At 41.8% G+C, this 18830-nt stretch overlaps 1 protein-coding gene and 1 pseudogene across 1 annotated transcript; both read right to left on the reverse strand.

Annotated features, from left to right (window-relative positions):
- Positions 1-4876: 4876 nt before the first annotated feature.
- Positions 4877-4995, reverse strand: LOC111735616 (annotated as a pseudogene).
- Positions 4996-15946: 10951 nt separating this feature from the next.
- Positions 15947-18602, reverse strand: FAM90A1 (family with sequence similarity 90 member A1). Its single transcript, XM_011387453.1, has 4 exons — positions 18492-18602; positions 17950-18146; positions 17302-17410; positions 15947-16648 (listed from the first exon to the last, which is right to left on the reverse strand). Exons 1-4 carry the CDS (start codon positions 18600-18602, stop codon positions 15947-15949), a joined length of 1119 nt encoding a protein of 372 aa, XP_011385755.1.
- Between the last annotated feature and the right edge of the window lie 228 nt (positions 18603-18830).

Here is an 18830-nt window from a genome sequence, read left to right on the forward strand (position 1 = left end):
TTGGAGATTCTACAATTATACTTAGTCATACAAATAGTGAAAACAAACAAAAAATATCTTACACTGTGTTCTAACTGAAATGAGTTATCATATAAATTTAACAAGCACATTTATCCATTCCACTTACTAGACTGTATTACAATAAAATTTAAGGAGGTTAGAAATTTTACATATTAAAACTATCCCAGGTTCAGCAACTATTATTTGTTCAATTTGAACATTAAAACATGTGAGAAAAGTATTAAACATTTCTTAAAAGCATAACATTTCTTCATTATGTTATAAATATTATTCATTAAAATGATAAAATTTTATTATTGCAGAAGTCACAAAATTTCTTCTAAATAATTTCTAAATATTAAATCATAGGGAATAGTAAAAAAAAAAACAGAAACATTTTAACACATATACTCCACAAAAAATGATTTGTTACCTACAGAATTTGGCTCAAGGCAATTGTTAACAGAAATAACCAATACAATGATGAGATCGTTTTGAGTTTGTTTCACCAGTATATAATGGAATTTACTTCAGCATTAAATCACAAAGCAATTATTACCTACCTAAAAAAAGATTCTCAGTGAAAATGTATTGTTCTCTCACCAAATATTCGGAAAACAATAAAAGAAGTTTTATCTTTAAACTATTATACCCAGATTTTTAAAACATTAATTAGAGTATAAGAAAGCAAACAAATCTTAAATTAGCACCAACATATTTAATTATAAGACTACCAAGGCATTATCAGATCTAGCTCAAGACCAACTTGATCGGTCTCAAGATTAACTGCTAGGAATCTTTTCTAATTAAATCTACCCCTCAATGACTATTTTCTTATTTTATATTTTCTAATTAATTAATCTAAACCACACTGACATGTACTGATTTACGTACTACATTATACCTGTTCTTAAGCTTCTGCTTATATTGTGTCTTATTTCCTAACAGGATTCTAAACACAGATATTGTGGTTTATGCTTCTTTTACACCTCTGCAGCATCTGGCAGAACAGTACATGCACAATATAAATATTTAATAAACGCTTTTGAAATTTGAAGTTTCTCTGTACTTAGATTTTGGAATATGTCATAATGCCAACAAATGTTATTTGCTAAAATAAGCTTTCTAAATGGATGCATACAAGCATACAAAAACCTCTTAGATATAAATGCATGTATATGAGCATACAAAAATCTCTCAGGTTATAGAAATTTACTGACCTTTATATTAATATGTTTATAAAACTGATATATCTGTTGGCATAAGGTATTAGTCCAGCTAACTATCACAATATTATGAATCATAAATAGCGTTTGAATTTAAAAACCATAATTTTTATGTTATAATTTCTTTCTAAGACTTCAACAGAGACTTAAATTATTTATTCTATTTCAAAATGATCTTTCCTTAATGTTAATGTAATTATTAGGGCAAAATGTAAAGGATATTAGTTGTAAGCAGATAGCTCTTCTCTAAAGATTTATAACATCATCTTAGCTATCTGGTAACCTGTCTTCTATAATTTTCAAGCATTGAAAAAAATACTCTTCAACTCTCTTGAGAAAGAAAGTAGGAAAGAGGGAAGGGAGGAGAAGAAAGGAAAAAGAGAAAAGGGAGAGAAAAATCACATTCATTTCTTCTCTCACACACACAAAGGTTTTGAGGAAAAATGGCCTTTTTTCAGTTTCAATGGAAACAACAGAGAAAGGTTGAAAAATCAGGAGATTTAAGTATAGACACCAAGATTTGTTAGTTTGCCATGGTCTCTTATGAAGGTTATATAAGAGGTTGACCATTTCCAGCAAAAGCCAATAGTCATGGAAAAAACAAGAGATAGAAAAAATAAAAATAAGAAAGTAAAAAGGGTAAAAGAGACTCAAGAAGGGCTGGCAGCAGCTACTAATTGGGAATTATAATGGTGATGGCAGTGGAGAAAAAAATCATTAGCAGAGCTTAAAAGTAGCGATAGGAATAATGGTTCAGCTATAAAGTGCTTGGAACAGTCCCTTGCACATAATAAGTACCCAATAAATTGTAACTATATTAGAAGTGGCATAGATGATAAAAGCAGAAATTAAAAGTAGCAAAATGGGCTGCAGGCAATCTGACAACAATCTCTGTAGGAGATAAAAGACAGAACAAATTAATAGTTGATAGATGGTCACAGGGATAGGGAGCATGGAATGGGGAATGCAGTTAGCATTAATATGATGGCTAGGTAGACAGCCAGAAGAGAGAAAGAGCAATTAGGGGGATAATTTTATATACTATGTAAATGTCTAACCAATGTACTACATACTTGAAACTAATAAAATAAACTTTAAAAAAAGAAGAACAGCAGCTCTTCATGCCAATGCCAGAGGGAGAACTAGAGAGAAAGCAAAGAGTAAGAGAGCAGGAGAAAGTGGAAGAAATTGTGTTTATGGGGATGAGGACAAGAGGAGAGAGAGGACTGAAAGGGATAATGATGTTCCTTTGCCTTACATCATACACAGCTGCTTGGGGTAGACATTTGTTCCAAAGTACACATCAGCAACTGAGGGCACTATGACTGTATCATGCAATACAGCATTCAGTTTTTTCCATGCCATCTATCTTTGTATATACACCTATTTTCGTAGAACCCATCATAATTTAAGAAGGTTGGCGGCATGTAATACACTAAATTTTTTATTAAAACAGATAAAATTTAAATATTGGCTGGCAATATCTTATCAATCTAGAACATTCACATAAAAGAAAGATCATTTCATCTATGGACTTGTAAAACAAAGATTGAGTCTATTAATTCTGATGTTTCTAACTACAACTTTGGAGTAAAGATATCTGTAAAGTAATAGGTTTATGCCATTATGAAAAGCTTAGCTGCTTATCAATTAAGGGGGGAAAATATATTAATGGAATGTAAAAACAGATCACTAGGAAAAATATTCTAAATTATAATTTCAAAAGAAAATATTCAAGTTTTTTCCTCAGCTAACAACTAGATTACTAAGAATATTACATAGCCAAACGAGGTAATATAGAAAGAAAATTATTAAAATAAATTAGCATTTTCTATGAGTACATAGAGGAAGAGAAGAGTTTTTGGATCATGTAAGACATCACCACCCAGCTAATTTGATGTAAACATCTCTTAAATATTCTCTGGAGTATGCAATGAATATTGCTATCATATGGAAATATTTAAGATTTCTGTCACTTCGGAAACTAAAAGGATTTTTGTTCATTTTACAATAAAAAGATCTTTGCTTGATTATTAGTTTTCTTCTTCACCTTTTGATATCTCACATTAAAATTTCCCAGAGAATCTCAATAATGGTCCACAATTGTTATAAACACCTTTCTGGGTATATACATTTAAGAAAAGTGAAATGAGAGTTTCTAAGTACATTTTAAAACAAAGGCAGACTTCAGTATATAATTTCTTTATGTAAGCAACGGGTGTTATTTTAAACATTTTTAAATTTAATAACGTTTCTTACTTGGACCAGGACAGGAAACTTTAAGGTCCATTCCAACTCTAGCATTCTAGAACCGCAGTTTATACAATTTACTTTTTTAAAAAAAAAGCTATAATAAGGAACATAATACCATAAACAAAGGGGGGAGGGGAAGGTAAGGCAGATACAATATAATGTATTCCTCAAAATGAGTAGGAATTTCATTTAACTATATGTAGTTATAAAAACGTATGGAAAATATAAAAAAAGAAACTTATTTTTATTCTCCCTTTTCTTCTTTTATCTTTTCAGTAACCGCTAGTATATAAAACAAGCAACATTTATATAAGTATAAATGTCTAAAAACCAAACTATGGAAATTAAATTTTTCATTTGAGAGAAATAAATAAAATAATTTCAAAATAGTTTGCTATTTATTTACTGAATATGCAAATGAGCCTTAAGATGATTAAATTATAGTAATAATTAAATTTGTGAGTATTAATAATAATATTTACAATAGTAATATTTAAAATCGTCAACAGATTGTATCACCTGAGGTTTCCTTTCCTGAGACAAAATACCAAAGAAAATCTTAGAAACAACAAAAAACAGATATTAATTTTATAATTTAGTTCTTGGTAAGAATAAATCATAAAACTTCCAGATTTCAATTTCCGTAGAGTAAATTGAAGTCAGTCAACAGGGAAGAGTAAACTAACAATTGTTAAAGTATTCTGGAAATACTAATAAAGAAAAATAACATCTGTTGCAGGCCTAGTAGATGCCAGGAACTGGGTATTTCATCTACACAATTTTCTCAGTTAATCCCTACAACCCCTGATGGCAGGTATGTTAATATACAGATTCAGCATAAGCAAATTAAAGTGCAGAAGAATTAAGCAATTTGAGCAAGTGAACACAGTTAAGTGGCAACATGGGAATTCTAATGCAAGTTTGACTTCAAATTCTGTTCCATGTACTGTAAATAGTATTGATAATAACACATACATATTATTATTTTATCTTTGGATTTATCATTATATATTGCTATAATAAAAAATTACTATACTTGAAACAATAAAGTAAATGGAATGTTTTTAATAAAATTCGTTATTTCAACTTAATAGACATTTTCTCAACTGATTAACAAATTACTATAAGAAACATAATTGGTGAAAAATATGTCAATATATGCAAAATATTTCAAATTTTTTTCTTAGAGATAAAATTAAAAATGGTTATTTAAAAATGTTTCTTATTATCCTGTATCAATGTGTTAATTTGACAGAATTACAGCTTTAATTCAAGTTGTTATCAGTATCTTTCTTTTTTTTCTTTTTTTTTTTTTAGGCGAGGTAATCCTTGGTTGATCTCACAGATTACACAGACCTTGTCAGCTTACAATCCCTTATTTTTTTTTAATTTTTTTACGCCTATGGCACCTGGTCTTCCTAGGTGGTCTCCCATCCAAGTTCTAACCAAGCCCGACCCTGCTTAGCTTCCGAGATCAGATGGGATTGGGCTTGTTCAGGGTGGCATGGCCATAGACTGTTATCAGTATCTTTAAACTCATAATGATAAGGCGATAATTTAACCAGATACCATGTAACATATATAAAAACAAAATATTTTACCTTGAGAGGGCTGCATACACCCTCAGTGATATGCCCAACAACTTTCTGAATATTTTTTAACACCTACAATTAATTATAACTGAAAATTTGTTTTCCATATTACACTTTGCTTTACATACATTAAAAAAAACAATAATACATATGATTAATGACATAACAAAAATTTTAAATAACCTTGATAATATTTTATTAAGTTCCATATTTTTAGGACATTACTAATTATGTTAATATCTGACTCTAGAGGTCTGCTAATTTATTTGGCTTTTGATTAATAAAATGAAAAAGTAAATATATGAGTCCATGTATTTACTCAGTATATTAAAGGCAGCAAAATATATTAATTGAAGAAAGTGATGTGAAGATGTATTAGCATTTGTTCTACAAACATCTTATTCTGGGCAGTGAGGCTGAAAACATAAGCTGAAGATATGAAAATGTAAACCACATTTTGCAATCTAATGGGAAAACTGACATTTACTAAATACCAACTATTAATCACGCTCTGGATTGGGTACTTGGCATTTACTGCTTAAAACCACTTTAATTTTTACAGATGGTGAAACCGAGGCTTAGAAGAATTAAACCATTCCCATAGAATAACCTATTCCATCTAACTCCAATCTATTTTCTTCCCACCTTTAACACTGCCTCTCACATAAACTTTACTGAAACTTTACTGAAACGTCTTTTAAAAAATACATCTTTTAAACTGGGTAATTAAGATAACAGAAAACAACTTTAAAAAGTGCAGAGTTTGTGCCAATCTAACATAGGTACCAAAGAATTAAAAATGAGGAACTTAAGTCTTGCCACCAATTTGTACACTGGCCTCTCCGGCAGAATGAAATGGCACCAAGCTATGCAAAACAGAGGTGAGACCAGTCAGAATGTTTCTCTTCACTTTCTACCCAAAATAGAACATCTTAATTATCCATTAACCCCTCTACAACACTCATCTACAACAAAGATTTGAAATTCTATAAACAAAAGATATCAGTGACTGAAAAATTTAGCCATTTTTCTTCCTTGGAATTGAGACCAAAATTTTAAGTACATTTAATATGTAGATAATTATTTTAAAAACTTTAAAACAGTCACATGAGAATGACAAAACGAGTTGGGTAGAAGGAATGAACGAATTAGTAGCTTAATGGTCTTAAGTAAGTCACTCAGCCTATTTATTCACCGATAAAATGAAGATGACACCACCTTTCACCTTTAAAGTTCTGTGACATGGAAGATCTGGGATAATACATACAAAGGCACTCCAGAAATGCCTTAAAAGTGAAGCGGATGAGTCCAGGCTTGACATGGAAGGTGATAAGGTCCACTATAAAAGTGTGAACAAATGTGTGACAGGATGAAAGTGATGGAGAAGAAAGTTTATCAGTAGAAAAAGGAGAAAACTAGAAGAAGATTAAGATGCTTATTGTACCTTGTAGGTATAGAGAACTTTTCTCCATGAAGAGGACAATAATAAGACTAGAAACAGAGAAGTCTTATGTTATTTTCTATATTTAGGCATTAGTAATAACAATTGGAGGATCCACGTTGTGTAGTTAACATGCTTTAAGAGAGCTTCAAGGTGTTCTTTTTCAGAAGCAGTATCTTGATGGAGCCAAGCCAATATACCTTCTACAAATCTAATAACAATTTTTTTAAAAACTCTAAATGTTCATAAAGATTTCATTCAGAAAAACATCAAATATACCAATATTGTCCGATTACTATACTTCAGAGTTTCATGGGAATGCATTTCAACAGTCCAGGTTACCTCCCAGGTCCTCTTTTTTAAGAGCATCAGTAAGTACACAGGCAACCATACTTCTGGAATTCATCTAAGGTATACCTAGGAGAAACTAGTTATTTGAAAAATAGTTGTTGCTCTTCTTAATGGTTATATCAAAGTATTCATGCAATTTCTAAGATAAGCAAGACATCTGAAGCTTCTTTACACAACTCTCTCAAACAATAACGTTTTTAAACAAAAAAAATATGAAAAAAGTTATCACAATAAAAATTCAATCTAAAGGTATATACTTTCACTCCTCATAAGAAAGAATTATGAGATTTGGGCTCAATCACAGGGGCAGAGGCAATAAAAAAAAAAAGCAGTGGATTTGGTAAAAGTAAAAAGCAACATAACGTGAAAATCCTCTACTCTTCAGGTTTCAGTACTCTGCTAGTCTAAAATATGATGTCCCACTGTTCACATAAGGCCATAATATCTAGTTCTCAGAAGTTAATTACAACTCTGCAATCCAAAAATACCCAAGAATTTTCATCTACATTAAAAAAACCTGCTCTTTAGACATATTATCACAATTTACCATCAAAATTTGCCCAAAACATACTATCTATTTTTAAAAGTTTATTTTGACTCCAATGTTCAGACATATCATATGTTTCTTAAATTTACTGGCTACCTAGGCACACAGAGCAAATAACTTAGTTTTACATATATTTAGACATCATCAGTGTGGTTGAAAGTGGAGGAAAAAAAGACTTTCTAAGGTGTGGAAATTTTTAATGAAGGGAAACTTTGAAATGAAAGATCAGGCAATCTGAGGTGAAACTGTAGTATGGCTCAGAGTTGCCACGAGTGCCCATTTCTTGGACCAAAATTACCCTTTGTTTCCCATTATCGCTACCATTTTTTACATCTCTCACCTAATTGAAAGTTCTATTTTAAAAGTATAAAGGAAAACAAAATACTTTTTCATGGTCCAATGATAACAGATTCTAGACCCACTAAATTTTAAACCCCTAAACAGTATTTCATTATTGTACATATAAACAAAAGTTACCAAAAATTTTCAAAGGTTTCCAAAGAATTAATTTCTTAGACTATACTGCTTTCTTTTATATGCTACTGATTTAATTAAAAAATCATATTTTTTAAAAAACACAAGCCGGAAAAGGGAATATTTTTAAATAAAAGGGAACGAGTAGTGAAGTAGATGATAACCATAAATTTTTAGGAATCTGAACTTTTTTAAAGAACCATTCACTGAAAACCAGATCATTGTTCTTTGTATGTGTTTGTTTTCAGTTAAAAGGAAATGCTTTTGAAACTCCCTGCAGTGACATACTAGCAATATGTGAAGATGAAAACATGATATTAAGCTGAGTTTTGCTAAACTGCACAACTGCCTTGTATTCACTTACTATTTTCTTAAAAACAAATTAGAACCAAAATGCTTACTTCTATTTTTTCCCTCATGCTCTCAAATTATAAAAGTTTAGTGTAAAAAAATACATTCCTTTTAATGATTACCAATTTAATGGAATGACTTTTGATCAAATGACTAATTATCACAGAATAAAATGTACAAACTTCCAACTTTTTAAATATATAAAACTAGGATCCAACAGACCACAATAAATAGAAACAATATAACTTCTGTTTTTAGGACTATTCACTGTGGCCACAAGTTATATTAGAAACCATTGGCACTTGAAGTGTGTGTTGGGGGAGATTATCAAGGCTGACAAACAGTGGAATCTAATCTGTACAATACTGTGAAATATCAATAAATATTAATATTAATGTTAATCTTGTTGCAATAACATAACCTGAAGCAAAAACAGTACAAGTTACAATAAACTTTCAATATGTAGACATGAAACATTTCTTCCCAGAGATAGAAGAAAACTTCCTTGATCAAAAGCAAATTCTTTTCCAAAAGAGGTCAAAAATTCAAAATACGGCTTTTCAAAGGTGAAAGTTAAAATTATGTAAATATTTTAAACTACCTCTAGTAAAATAAAAAAATTAAATCTCCATTTTTATTATATCTACCAAAAAAAAAATTCTGTTCGAAACCAGATTAAAAGATGAAAATTTTGGTCAAAAACAAATTAAAAGATAAAATAATAGTGTAAAAGCCTCTCTAAGAAATGCAACAAATACACGAAGAATGAAGGAAAATCAGTATTGTACATATCACTACATTCTTTAATAATTTATATTCTGAAGATTTACCAGTGGAAAGAAGACATGATTTTTTTTTCATTTCCACTTATAACAAATTACTTTTTGAAAAAATTTCTACACTTGATTTTTCAAAAGTTAATAATGCATTAACATTTCAGTTATATACTATCTAGCAAAAACTGAGTACAGCAAATTTCCCCAAGGACTTCAATAATTGACATTTTTCTTTTACATGATATCTATCACATTTGAGATACAATAATGAACAATGAAGCTATTACATGTTACTTAAAGTTCATATATTGCCATCTTATGGTTAATATGATATATTATGTTTTTGTTAAAGAATCCACTTTGAAAATAGATGAATACTTAATGCAAGGCCAATTTCCCCTTTTTTAGCATTCATTTTGTGATAATCAACTCGTCTTAAAATTCCTCTTCCCCGCTCATCTTCCAAATGCCTCTTACAATCTTTCAAATTGCACTACTGCTTCCTTATTCCTTAGACTGTGCCCTTCAGAGATAAATCTTTCCTCTTGATTATAGTTCTATTCTTTGTCTTCTAAGCTTTTGCTTGGCTGTCATGTACCCCCTCAATACACTCCCTTGTAGTTGATACTTTCCAGTACATCTCTTTTTAAAATAAAAATAATAGCTAATATATAGTGATGAGCAAAGTTTTATGCTAAACTTATCTGAAAAATCTAGTTTAATCTTCACAACGGCCTTGTAAAATAGACACTAACTTTAACCTCATTTTACAGCTAAGGAAACAGAAGCTTATAAAACTGCAGAAGCTTGTCAAAAGCCCACCTTCTAAACCTGTATGCAGTATTGATACTTTACAAGTGTTGATCAAAACTCAAAATTCAGTGAAAACATATTTACATATACAAGTCAGCTGACCTTTCCAAGTGTCCCAAACACACTAAGGCATTTTTGTAAAAAAGATTAACCTTTTGTCTACAGCCATGCCACCCTGAACAACCCAGATCCCGTCTGATGTCAGAAGCTAAGCAGGGTTGGGCCTGGTTAGTATTTGCATGGGAGACCACCTAGGAAGATGGTTCCGTAGTTGTAAAAAATAAAAAAAAAATAAGGGATTGTAAACTGACAAGGGATTGTATACTGACAAGGTCAATGCACTCTGTGAAGTCAACCAAGGCTTGCTTCGCCTAAAAAAAATAAATAAATAACTTTTTGAAAAAATTAGAATCTCTGAAAAACATAAACTTAAATATAATCAAACACCAAATGATTTAAATCCTACAAGACTCATAATTAAAGACCAATTCGACAAAATGAAGACACGAGGAAAGAAATTTCAAAGTAGATACACTATGTAAGTTGATGATGCATACTGAACAATGCTGTTTGCTTAATCATTTCCACTAACCATATAATTTTTTTCTACATAGATAGAGTTCCGGTACAATATCATACCAGTCACTGGTGCCTAATCAGGTCCGTCGCCATTTTTATATCTATCAAGGTGATCACCCCTCCGACAATAGTCATCATCTATCATTATACAAACATCACAATATGAAGGACTCTATTCCCCTTCAGCTTGTCACACATCCTCCCACCCGACTAAATGATATTTTAATGCATCGATGTGCTGGAGGATTACATTATATTTTGTCCCTTGAACATAAAATCCAGCTTTGTTTTCTGTTTTAGAAAACTGCTATGAATTGGACGGCTTGATTCATGGAATTACTTGCTTGATGTTGCTGTGCAGAGAGTCACAAACGCAGTGAGGAAGAAAACGTAAAGGAGCGTCACTGCAGGAGTGCACCGCAGAGTCATTTCTCAGGGTCCGGGGGGCGGGTAAGGCTTGTAACCTAGAGTGAACAAAAGGTAAGTACAAGGCTTCCTGACCTATTCATTTCTCTTCAAAGCACAGAAGTTTACCTTAAAGCAACACACTTAGTATAGAAATAGACAGCGATTTAGCCTCTCTGTTTCTATACCTTCCTTAGGAAATTTGGTTCACTTCAGTAATTGATCCAAAAAGATGTAAATGGCCATGCTGATTCCTCCCAGAAGACGAAAACACAGCCATCTGGCTTTACACTGGGAGCGCTTTCGAGGTCACGTGACCTCTACAAGGTGACCATCCAATTAGCCCGATCCCAGGAATCCCAGCGGCTTTTGAAGGATGTCCTCCCCTTGGGCCTTTGCCATCCGTAGGCGTTTTCCGCCGAGACGGGCGCGTGCGCATCCTATGACGACTCGGCGTTTTCGGTGAGGAAAGTAAACATGTGTGTGCATGTCTGTCCCCTCCTGCACGTTGAGGCTTTGGAATGGGCGACAGTCGCATCCGAGAATATGTCTCATGGCAGTCCGCTGGCGTGTGCAGATCTTTGGCATTAAGCGCACTCATAGTGGGCTGCAACCAGCAGCCGCGTCCACCTCCCATGCTTTGCACGCTTGCCTACTGCAACTCCGTTTCTGTGAAACGCTACTTGCCCTTCCACGCCTCACTGCACGCCCGGTCCGCCGCCGCTCTCTCTTAGACCTCTGGGAAGCGGACTGCTCTAGGAAATCCCGAGGACAAGAGTCCGACCATATCGGTCCTTCGGAAACCGGCTCCTTCTGCACTTTGCCTCGTGACTCAAGTCGCTGTCTCTGAGACGTCTCCATGAGGACACACGGAAGTCTCTTTGCTCCCGCGTCTCGGTCTTCTCCTTCGGGTGCATGGGCAGGGACTGGGCCGTGCTCGGTGGGCCTCTTCTCCTCTGGGGTGATATTTGGATTCTTTCTCCCATTGCTCTTCCACTAGGCATCTCTCTGGCCATGGGTGCGGTCAGGCACCTGAGTTCGTATTCATGTAGAGACCTGTAGCACCGGAAACGTCAATCATGCCATTCGGGCATTTTCGACCGCTGTCCAGGGTCCAACGAGTCCTTCCTAGCTAATGGATAAATAACAGCCCCGCGCCGGGTGCCCCGACACTGGCGCTAGCCCAGGTGGAGAGGCTCCCTTTGTCAAGACTCTTGGCCCTCTGGGTTGTTTCCCCTTTTCACGATTTGAGCAGCTTTGCAACCCCGTTGCCTTTATCCTCGGCCTCTCCTTTATTATTGATGAATCCATCCGCCCTGATGGTGACCCTGGGCGGGCCCTGTAGTCCTGGCCCCGCCCCGCCCCGCCCCACCGGACTCGCCGATTGAGGCGAGTCCTTCCTGCCTAGGCGGCAAGGGCAACGCCCGCCCCTCCCGCAGCTGCCTCCCGCCTCCGTCGGCCACCCCCCACACCCCCGCTCCCAAGGGCTGCATGCGCCCAGCGTGGCCGCCGCTGGCCTTCACTGGACGCGGCGGACCTTGCACTCACTCTCGGGACCATCTCCCAGGGCCGACTTCAACCGGCGCAGTCTGAAGGAGAGTCCCGGTGGACGGCGGGAATTGTACACGTTTCGGGCCCGCCGTGCATCATTTTGGTCCCGTCCTCTTCAGTATCACTTCTTCGTTTTTCACCTCAACCTATCAGGAAAGAACAAACAAACAAACAAACAAACAAACAAACAAACAAAAGTCGGTTGGGATAGGCAAGAGTATTAAGAGCGGTTAACCGTGAATTTGTTTTCTTTCCCCAACGCTGGATATGTGCAAACGATCAGTGATGTATGAGTCAGATCCTTTCGATTCAGGCACCTTTAGAAGTGTTTCGTACTACTCTCAAGTCTCCCTTAGATTGAACGGGGCGGCGTGTTCATTGGGGGCGGAGGCCGGGATATCGTCAGTCAACCTTTTCTACAGTCTATAGACATGTTTCTCCTACATGAGTAGAGCTGGTGTTCGATATCATCCCAGTCACAGGTCCCTATTACAGTGTGTCGCCATTCTGATATCTTTCAAGGCGATCAGCCCTCTCATGCTAGTCATCACCTGTCATTGCACAAATATCACGATCTTAAGGACCCTCTTCCCCTTCGGCTTGTCACATATCCTCCCACCCGACTAAATGATATTTTAATGCATCCACGTGCTCCAGGATTGCACTATACTTGGTTCCTACGAACATGGAATCCAGCTTGCTTTGGGGATTTGGAAAACGACTGTGAATTGGACGGGTTCTTTTCTTTGGATTATTCCCATTGGCTTTGCTGTGCAGACAGTCATATGCGCAGCCGGGACTAAGAAAAATGTCGGAGCGTCTCAGCAGGAGCGCGCGGCGCAGTCGGTTCTCGGGCTTCCCGGGGCTGGGCATTGTGTGCAGCCCAGTGTGGACAGGAAGCAAGCACGGGGCCTCCTGACCTGCTCCTTCGTCTTGCGAGTACGGAAGGTTGCCTTAAAGCGCCATGGTTGGGATGGGAACAGACGGCGAGTTGGCGTCTGTGTTTCTTTTCGTTCCTTCGGAAATTCGGCCCACTTGATTCATTGACAAAACGTGGCAGCTCTTCACTTCAACATATTTTTCCCTTTTCAGTTCCTAGCCTTCTGGATTACAGTCGGAGACTCTCGAATCTTATGCTTAAAATTGACTAACGCGGTAAGGAGGTCTTTGGCTTGAGCTGCACCCGACGCTGCCAGACTTATTTAGGAGTGTCTTCCCTTCTTTCCCAAAGAGGCAGTCCCATGACAGAGGTGCATCCCCTTGGTAATGGGTCTTTACTGGGGGAGTACTGTAATCTACGCTTCCTTTTGAAACTCATAGGTTTCAGGGACTTTTGCAAGGATGATGGTTTCCAAAGGGTGATATGGTAACTGGGAGTCTTTTCTTGCCGTCGGATGAGCCTCTGTGATCCTGTTTCTGGAGCTCCGGGAGAGTCCTCAGTCTAAGGTCTCGCTGCAGGAAGAGGCAGGCAGCTGGGCAGCTGTGGAAGTCTGACTGGTTAGGGACTGCTCCCGGGAAGGGCAGGACTGAGGGGCCCCGGGTTGCGGGCATGGAAGCCCCGCCGAAGGATCAGAAAGGAGGGGCATGTAGGGAAAGTGAAGCACCAAAGGCTGCCAGGACAAGTTGGGGAGGTGGCAGTCGCTGACCGAGACGAAGGGAATATACAGGTACCCGAGCTTGGGGCCAAAGCTTTGGCGGGGCAAAGCCATGGTCTGTGCACAGGAGCAGGGTGAGCAAGGCGAGCAGGGCCCTGAGTCGGGGAGGGAAGGCAACGGGGAGGCAAGGCACCGGGACCACGGCTGACAAGGACAAGAGAAGACAGTCAGGGAAGGAAGGAGCAGTGCTGGGCTTTCAAGGGCACTTGGGGCCGGACCTCATGTGATGGGTGCGGAGAGAAGTGGGAAAGTCACAGGGGACCTGAGTCCGGGTGTGGAGGAGGGCACCTGGCGGTCACCGTTGGGGAGGCGCCGATCCCGACCGGCCAGGGTCGGTTCAGCACGGGGCTGCGAGGATGGCGTGGGCTGGGGGAAGAGCAGTGCAGAGGAATCGAGGGACCTGCGGGGCTCCCAGGAGAAAAGAGGGGACTACAAGCTTGGTCCGGACCATGCTGCGTGAGCACCGGCAGCACCGTGTTACTTGACAGGAAGTAGGAGAATCACCCACAGCGTCATGAAGAGCACCCGTGATCCAGACGATGATCATAACAAGGTAAATCCTGAGAAGTGCAAACGTGGTGTTCGGCACGATCCCAAGAGATGTAAATGGCCATGCTGATTCCCCTCAGAGGGCGAAAATGCAGCCATCTGGCTTTTCACCGGGAAGCGGAAATGGGCGTCCTAGGATCGCAGCAGGAAATGTTTGCGGGAGGGTAGGAGGAAGGAGCGCTCATGCGGTCCTTCTAAGGAAATCGTCTCGTCAGAGCTCTCGCACTTGTCTTGACGCTTAGTCCGAGCTCTTTCGAAGTGAGAGAACGTAGGGAGCCTGTGACTGAGGCGTGCCCTTCGACCCGCACCTCCAGTGCTTCTCAAGCAACCCGGTCCCTGACGTGGTCGCCGGCAAAATTTTGAAGACCTCCCGGGCCCCCGGCCCCCAACCGCCCCCTCCCCCCGCCCCCATCCAGGCCTCCAAGAAGACACAGGGTCTTTGTGTCTCGTCGCATGCGATCCAGGATCGCCTGTCTGTGACAGCTCAGCGACCCGCTCCTGTGCGGACCGGCGGGAGACATGGCCTGCACCACGAAGCTCTTCTCACTTGTGCATCCACAAGATTCACTTGGACGCGTGGCCCGTGTGCACGTGTTGATTCAGTGCGGCTGGGCGCGCCTCAGCTTCTGTGTTTCTCGGAAGCCAGCGGGCCTACCAAACCCCCCTTTCCTCTCTCTCAGTGAAACCACCGGGGAGGAATAATCGTGGTTTGGAAACTTTTCGGAAACGCTCACCCATGAAAACCAAGCACACGACAGGCCAGGTTGGACAGGTTTTTATTACTATCAAAAGAACATGGTCAAACACAAGGTTCATGAGGCAATTCAGAAACCAAATGCGCAAAACCGGAGGACGGCTACGCATCCTGATTTCCACAGAAGTATCTTCCCACGGTCTGACAGCCTCATCTCAGGACGGGTGCGCGGTGGGGCCTTCTAAGCAGATCACGTAGGTGGGCCCTTCCACGGTAGCCCCGAAGTCAGACATTGGCACACCAGGTACGGAATCGTCACATAGCTTCCTAGTTGCAGTAGAGTTTAAAGGTTCCTTCGGCAAACTGACTTAGGATCAATTTCTATCAAAAACATAAAATTAAAGTCAAAAGACACTTCACGTGCCAGTTCAAGAAGCACGAACCTCAATTTCTTAAAAACCTACTATTGGAAAGATCACTTGTACTTCCTAGCCTAAACAGTGCGGCGTTTGCTCGCGTGTAGCCCCACGTATGATCTCGGCTTCCCCTAGTGGACACCCAGCACAGCTGGCAAATCGCCGATTGAGCAGAACCAGCCTACTTGCTCCTGGTGGCTTCCCCTTCCCAGTTGAAAGATCACCTCCAGACGGACCCGGGCTGGAGGACAGGTCTTCCTTGCCCCTGGGGTCTCACTGGCCGTCACTGTCTTCAGAGGAGGAGGAAAGCTGGAGGTCGTCATAGAGGACACTCAGTGGGGCGCGGGCACACGGTCCCTCCGACCTCGCTGAGATGGGAGGGCTCTGACCAGAAGGGCTTGGCTCCTGAGCAGGAGCGAATGAGGGGGCTGTCACGAACCTGGAGCTCCACCGGCCGCTGTCTAATCTGGTGAAGACCATTCTGAGGAGCTGGCCCGGAACCTGGTCAATCGGCACGAGCTGGGGTGCCAGGCAGGCCTGCACAGCCTTCAGGACAGGTCCCTTGTGCGGCGGCTGGAAGTCAATGCTTTGCACCTGGCCAAGGTTCCTCCCGGTCGCCTGAGGTGCCAACGATAGTCCGGCTGCCGTCGCACTAGCTGGAGGTTGGAGAGTCTGGAAAAGCCCCAGATCCGGTCCCGGCCAGCTCTTCCGGGGAGTCTGGCAGGGGCCGAGTCTCGGTTTCTTTCGGGGGCTCTGGCACGTCTGGATGGAGATCTGGGCAGCTGTCTGGCCTGGCGCCTTGATGCTGACTTTATTATTGAGTCCCGGAGGCGAAAACGTGCTCCATTCAGGTTCTTGCGGGGGAGGTGCCGTGCAGGTCACGTCTGGGTTTCCGACAGGCCGCCCGCTTGAGAGAGCGCTGTCCAGGACACAATTCCTCTTGGTCGTGTGGACGGGCCTCGGCCTCTGTGGGTGCTGTAGGGGAACGAAACACACAGAGATCACACGTCAGAATTTCCTCAGCTCAAGAACCAGTTAGAATTCAAGAAAGAACAGAAAAATCTAAGATCTGAAAAGGAAACTCCAACGGTCAAAGGCGGACCAGCAGTGGATTTGCACAGGACGAGCTCCTCGACCTCGCTGCTCTTCAGCACAGAAGAAGGGACCACAGACCCTGGATCCCGTTTCTGACAGCAGGTTACAAAGCATGAACCGTCTCACAGACGTCGCCCGGGAAGGGGACGTGGCCGTGAGCTCTGTCATGTGCTCCCCTGGGGGAGGGACACAGACCACCGTGCCCTTTTGTAAGGCATTTTGAGGACCGAGGAGCTTGGAGGGCCCATTTGGAAGTAGAGGTCGGGACTTCGAGGCCCTTGATTTCCATAAAGAGGTCCACCTTCCGGAAGCATCGAATGAGATCACTTCCACACCCTCCACCAGCATCTTGTTGGCACACGCGAAGGCATAATGCACAATGAGAGACGCCGAGGAAAAATTACCACCGAAACTAGGCCTCGGGACCGACGTGGGTCAGGAGGGAACTGTTACAATTCCCTCTCACAGAAAGTTGCTGAACAAGTCGGGGTGAACCCGGGGCGAAAAAGAGACCAGAACTTGGGGGCACTCACCCTCACATAGTCACAGAATTCGGTCCGGTCCTTCCAGTTTGGCCGTGGCCTCGCTTGGGGTCTCATGGGATATCTCTGGAGTAGAGCCTGTCTCTGCCGTGCGTCGGGCCTGCAGAACGAAAGGCGGTAAGTGGAAGCCACTGCATTTCTGGTCCCAAGGCGGGCAGATCTTGCAGCAGCCCGGTCCCTTTCCCCGTTATGGTGTGGTAACTGGAATGAGGCCCTGCGCCTTGGCCCAACTGGCCTTTCCCTCACCTCAGACCCATCCCCCACTCCAGGGAGGCCTCCCGGTTTCTACATGAAGGACTTCCATCTGGACTCAATTGACTACCTGCCTGTCAGAGTCGGAAGATGTTCCCTGCCTCCCCGCCACTCCCCACACCTCAGTGATTCTACAGGAGGAGAACGAGCTGTCCTATGGGACACCTGGAGGACGACACAGGGCTCCTATTCTCCTTCTCTCTCTCTGTCCCACTCCCGCCACCGCCGCCCCCCCAGCCCCGCCCCGTCTCTCTAGCAATCTCCGTCTGTCCCAGTCGTTGCCTGCAGATGGCGCTCTACATGGTGTAGAGATGGAGCGGAACACAAGAGCTCTGGAGATTTCCTCCCCCCCCCCCAAGATTGGTTCTAACGGCCCCCAGTGCTCACCTTGGCCTCGGTTCCTCCGTGTCATCGTCGTGAAAGTGCCCTGCTTTCCGCAGTTCTCGGGGAGTCCATGGTTTTAAGTTCTCCTTCATCTTATGAAAACCCCGGGGCTGGGGGGCCAGGGCCCCTGCCCAACGCTTCATGGGGCAACTGAGGCAGCGTGCCTTGTGCCCGAAGGCTCCGCAGTCCTTGCACTTCACCTGTTGGGGGAAGAGGGAGAGGAGGGAAGCGAGTCAGCATAAATCACGGGCAGATTTCACAGGTGAACGAGGGCGCGGGGGACGGGACAGATTCATGGAGAGGGCACAGAAACGCAGGGCGTTCTAGGTGCCAGGATATTGAAGATATTAAGGGGGCGTCCCCAAGCCCAAGCCAGGGGAAGGGGTCCCTAGGCAGACGAGCCTCGGATGGGACGGAACCAGCGTGTCAGGTCTGCAAAACTTGCCCTCTCCAAACTCCGTCCCTGCCGTCCTGGTCGCAGAAACCCCTGCCCCCACGCCCCGCCCCCTCCCCTGAGTCCTAGACAGAGCCAAGCCTCTCCTCACCCTGGGATCCTCCTCCTCTGCTGGGGGAGCCCTGTGCGCCATTACTGCCCTCTGTGGTTTCTTCCCTTTCTGGAGTCTGCGGGGCCAGCGCTGCGGGTCTCCGCCCGCCATCTGCCACACCTCGCCGGGGTTTCGCGTCCTCCTTTCTCAGCCGCGGATTAGGGGAATTCCTGAGGACAAAATCAACGAGAACTTTCAATGAATTGGAAACAAAGGCCCTCAAGCGCCTCATCCTCCACGGGTGGAAGAAGGGACCTCAGGGCCACGAAGAAGAAACACCCTCCTCACCCCGTCATGCCACATTCCCAGACCTCTGACCATCGCCTCGTGATCCCCTAC

This window comes from Pteropus vampyrus, unplaced genomic scaffold (genome assembly GCF_000151845.1).
Source record: "Pteropus vampyrus isolate Shadow unplaced genomic scaffold, Pvam_2.0 Scaffold1000004206, whole genome shotgun sequence".
Lineage (NCBI taxonomy): Eukaryota > Metazoa > Chordata > Mammalia > Chiroptera > Pteropodidae > Pteropus > Pteropus vampyrus.

Excerpts from the sequence above, each read along its gene's own strand:
- FAM90A1 (XM_011387453.1), bottom strand. The coding sequence starts at position 18,602 with ATGGCGGGCGGAGACCCGCAGCGCTGGCCCCGCAGACTCCAGAAAGGG. Across the intron at positions 18,147-18,491 it reads CAGAGGAGGAGGATCCCAGG|GTGAAGTGCAAGGACTGCGG; the intron begins GTGAGGAGAGGC and ends TTCCCCCAACAG. Across the intron at positions 16,649-17,301 it reads AATTCTGTGACTATGTGAGG|CACCCACAGAGGCCGAGGCC; the intron begins GTGAGTGCCCCC and ends GTTCCCCTACAG.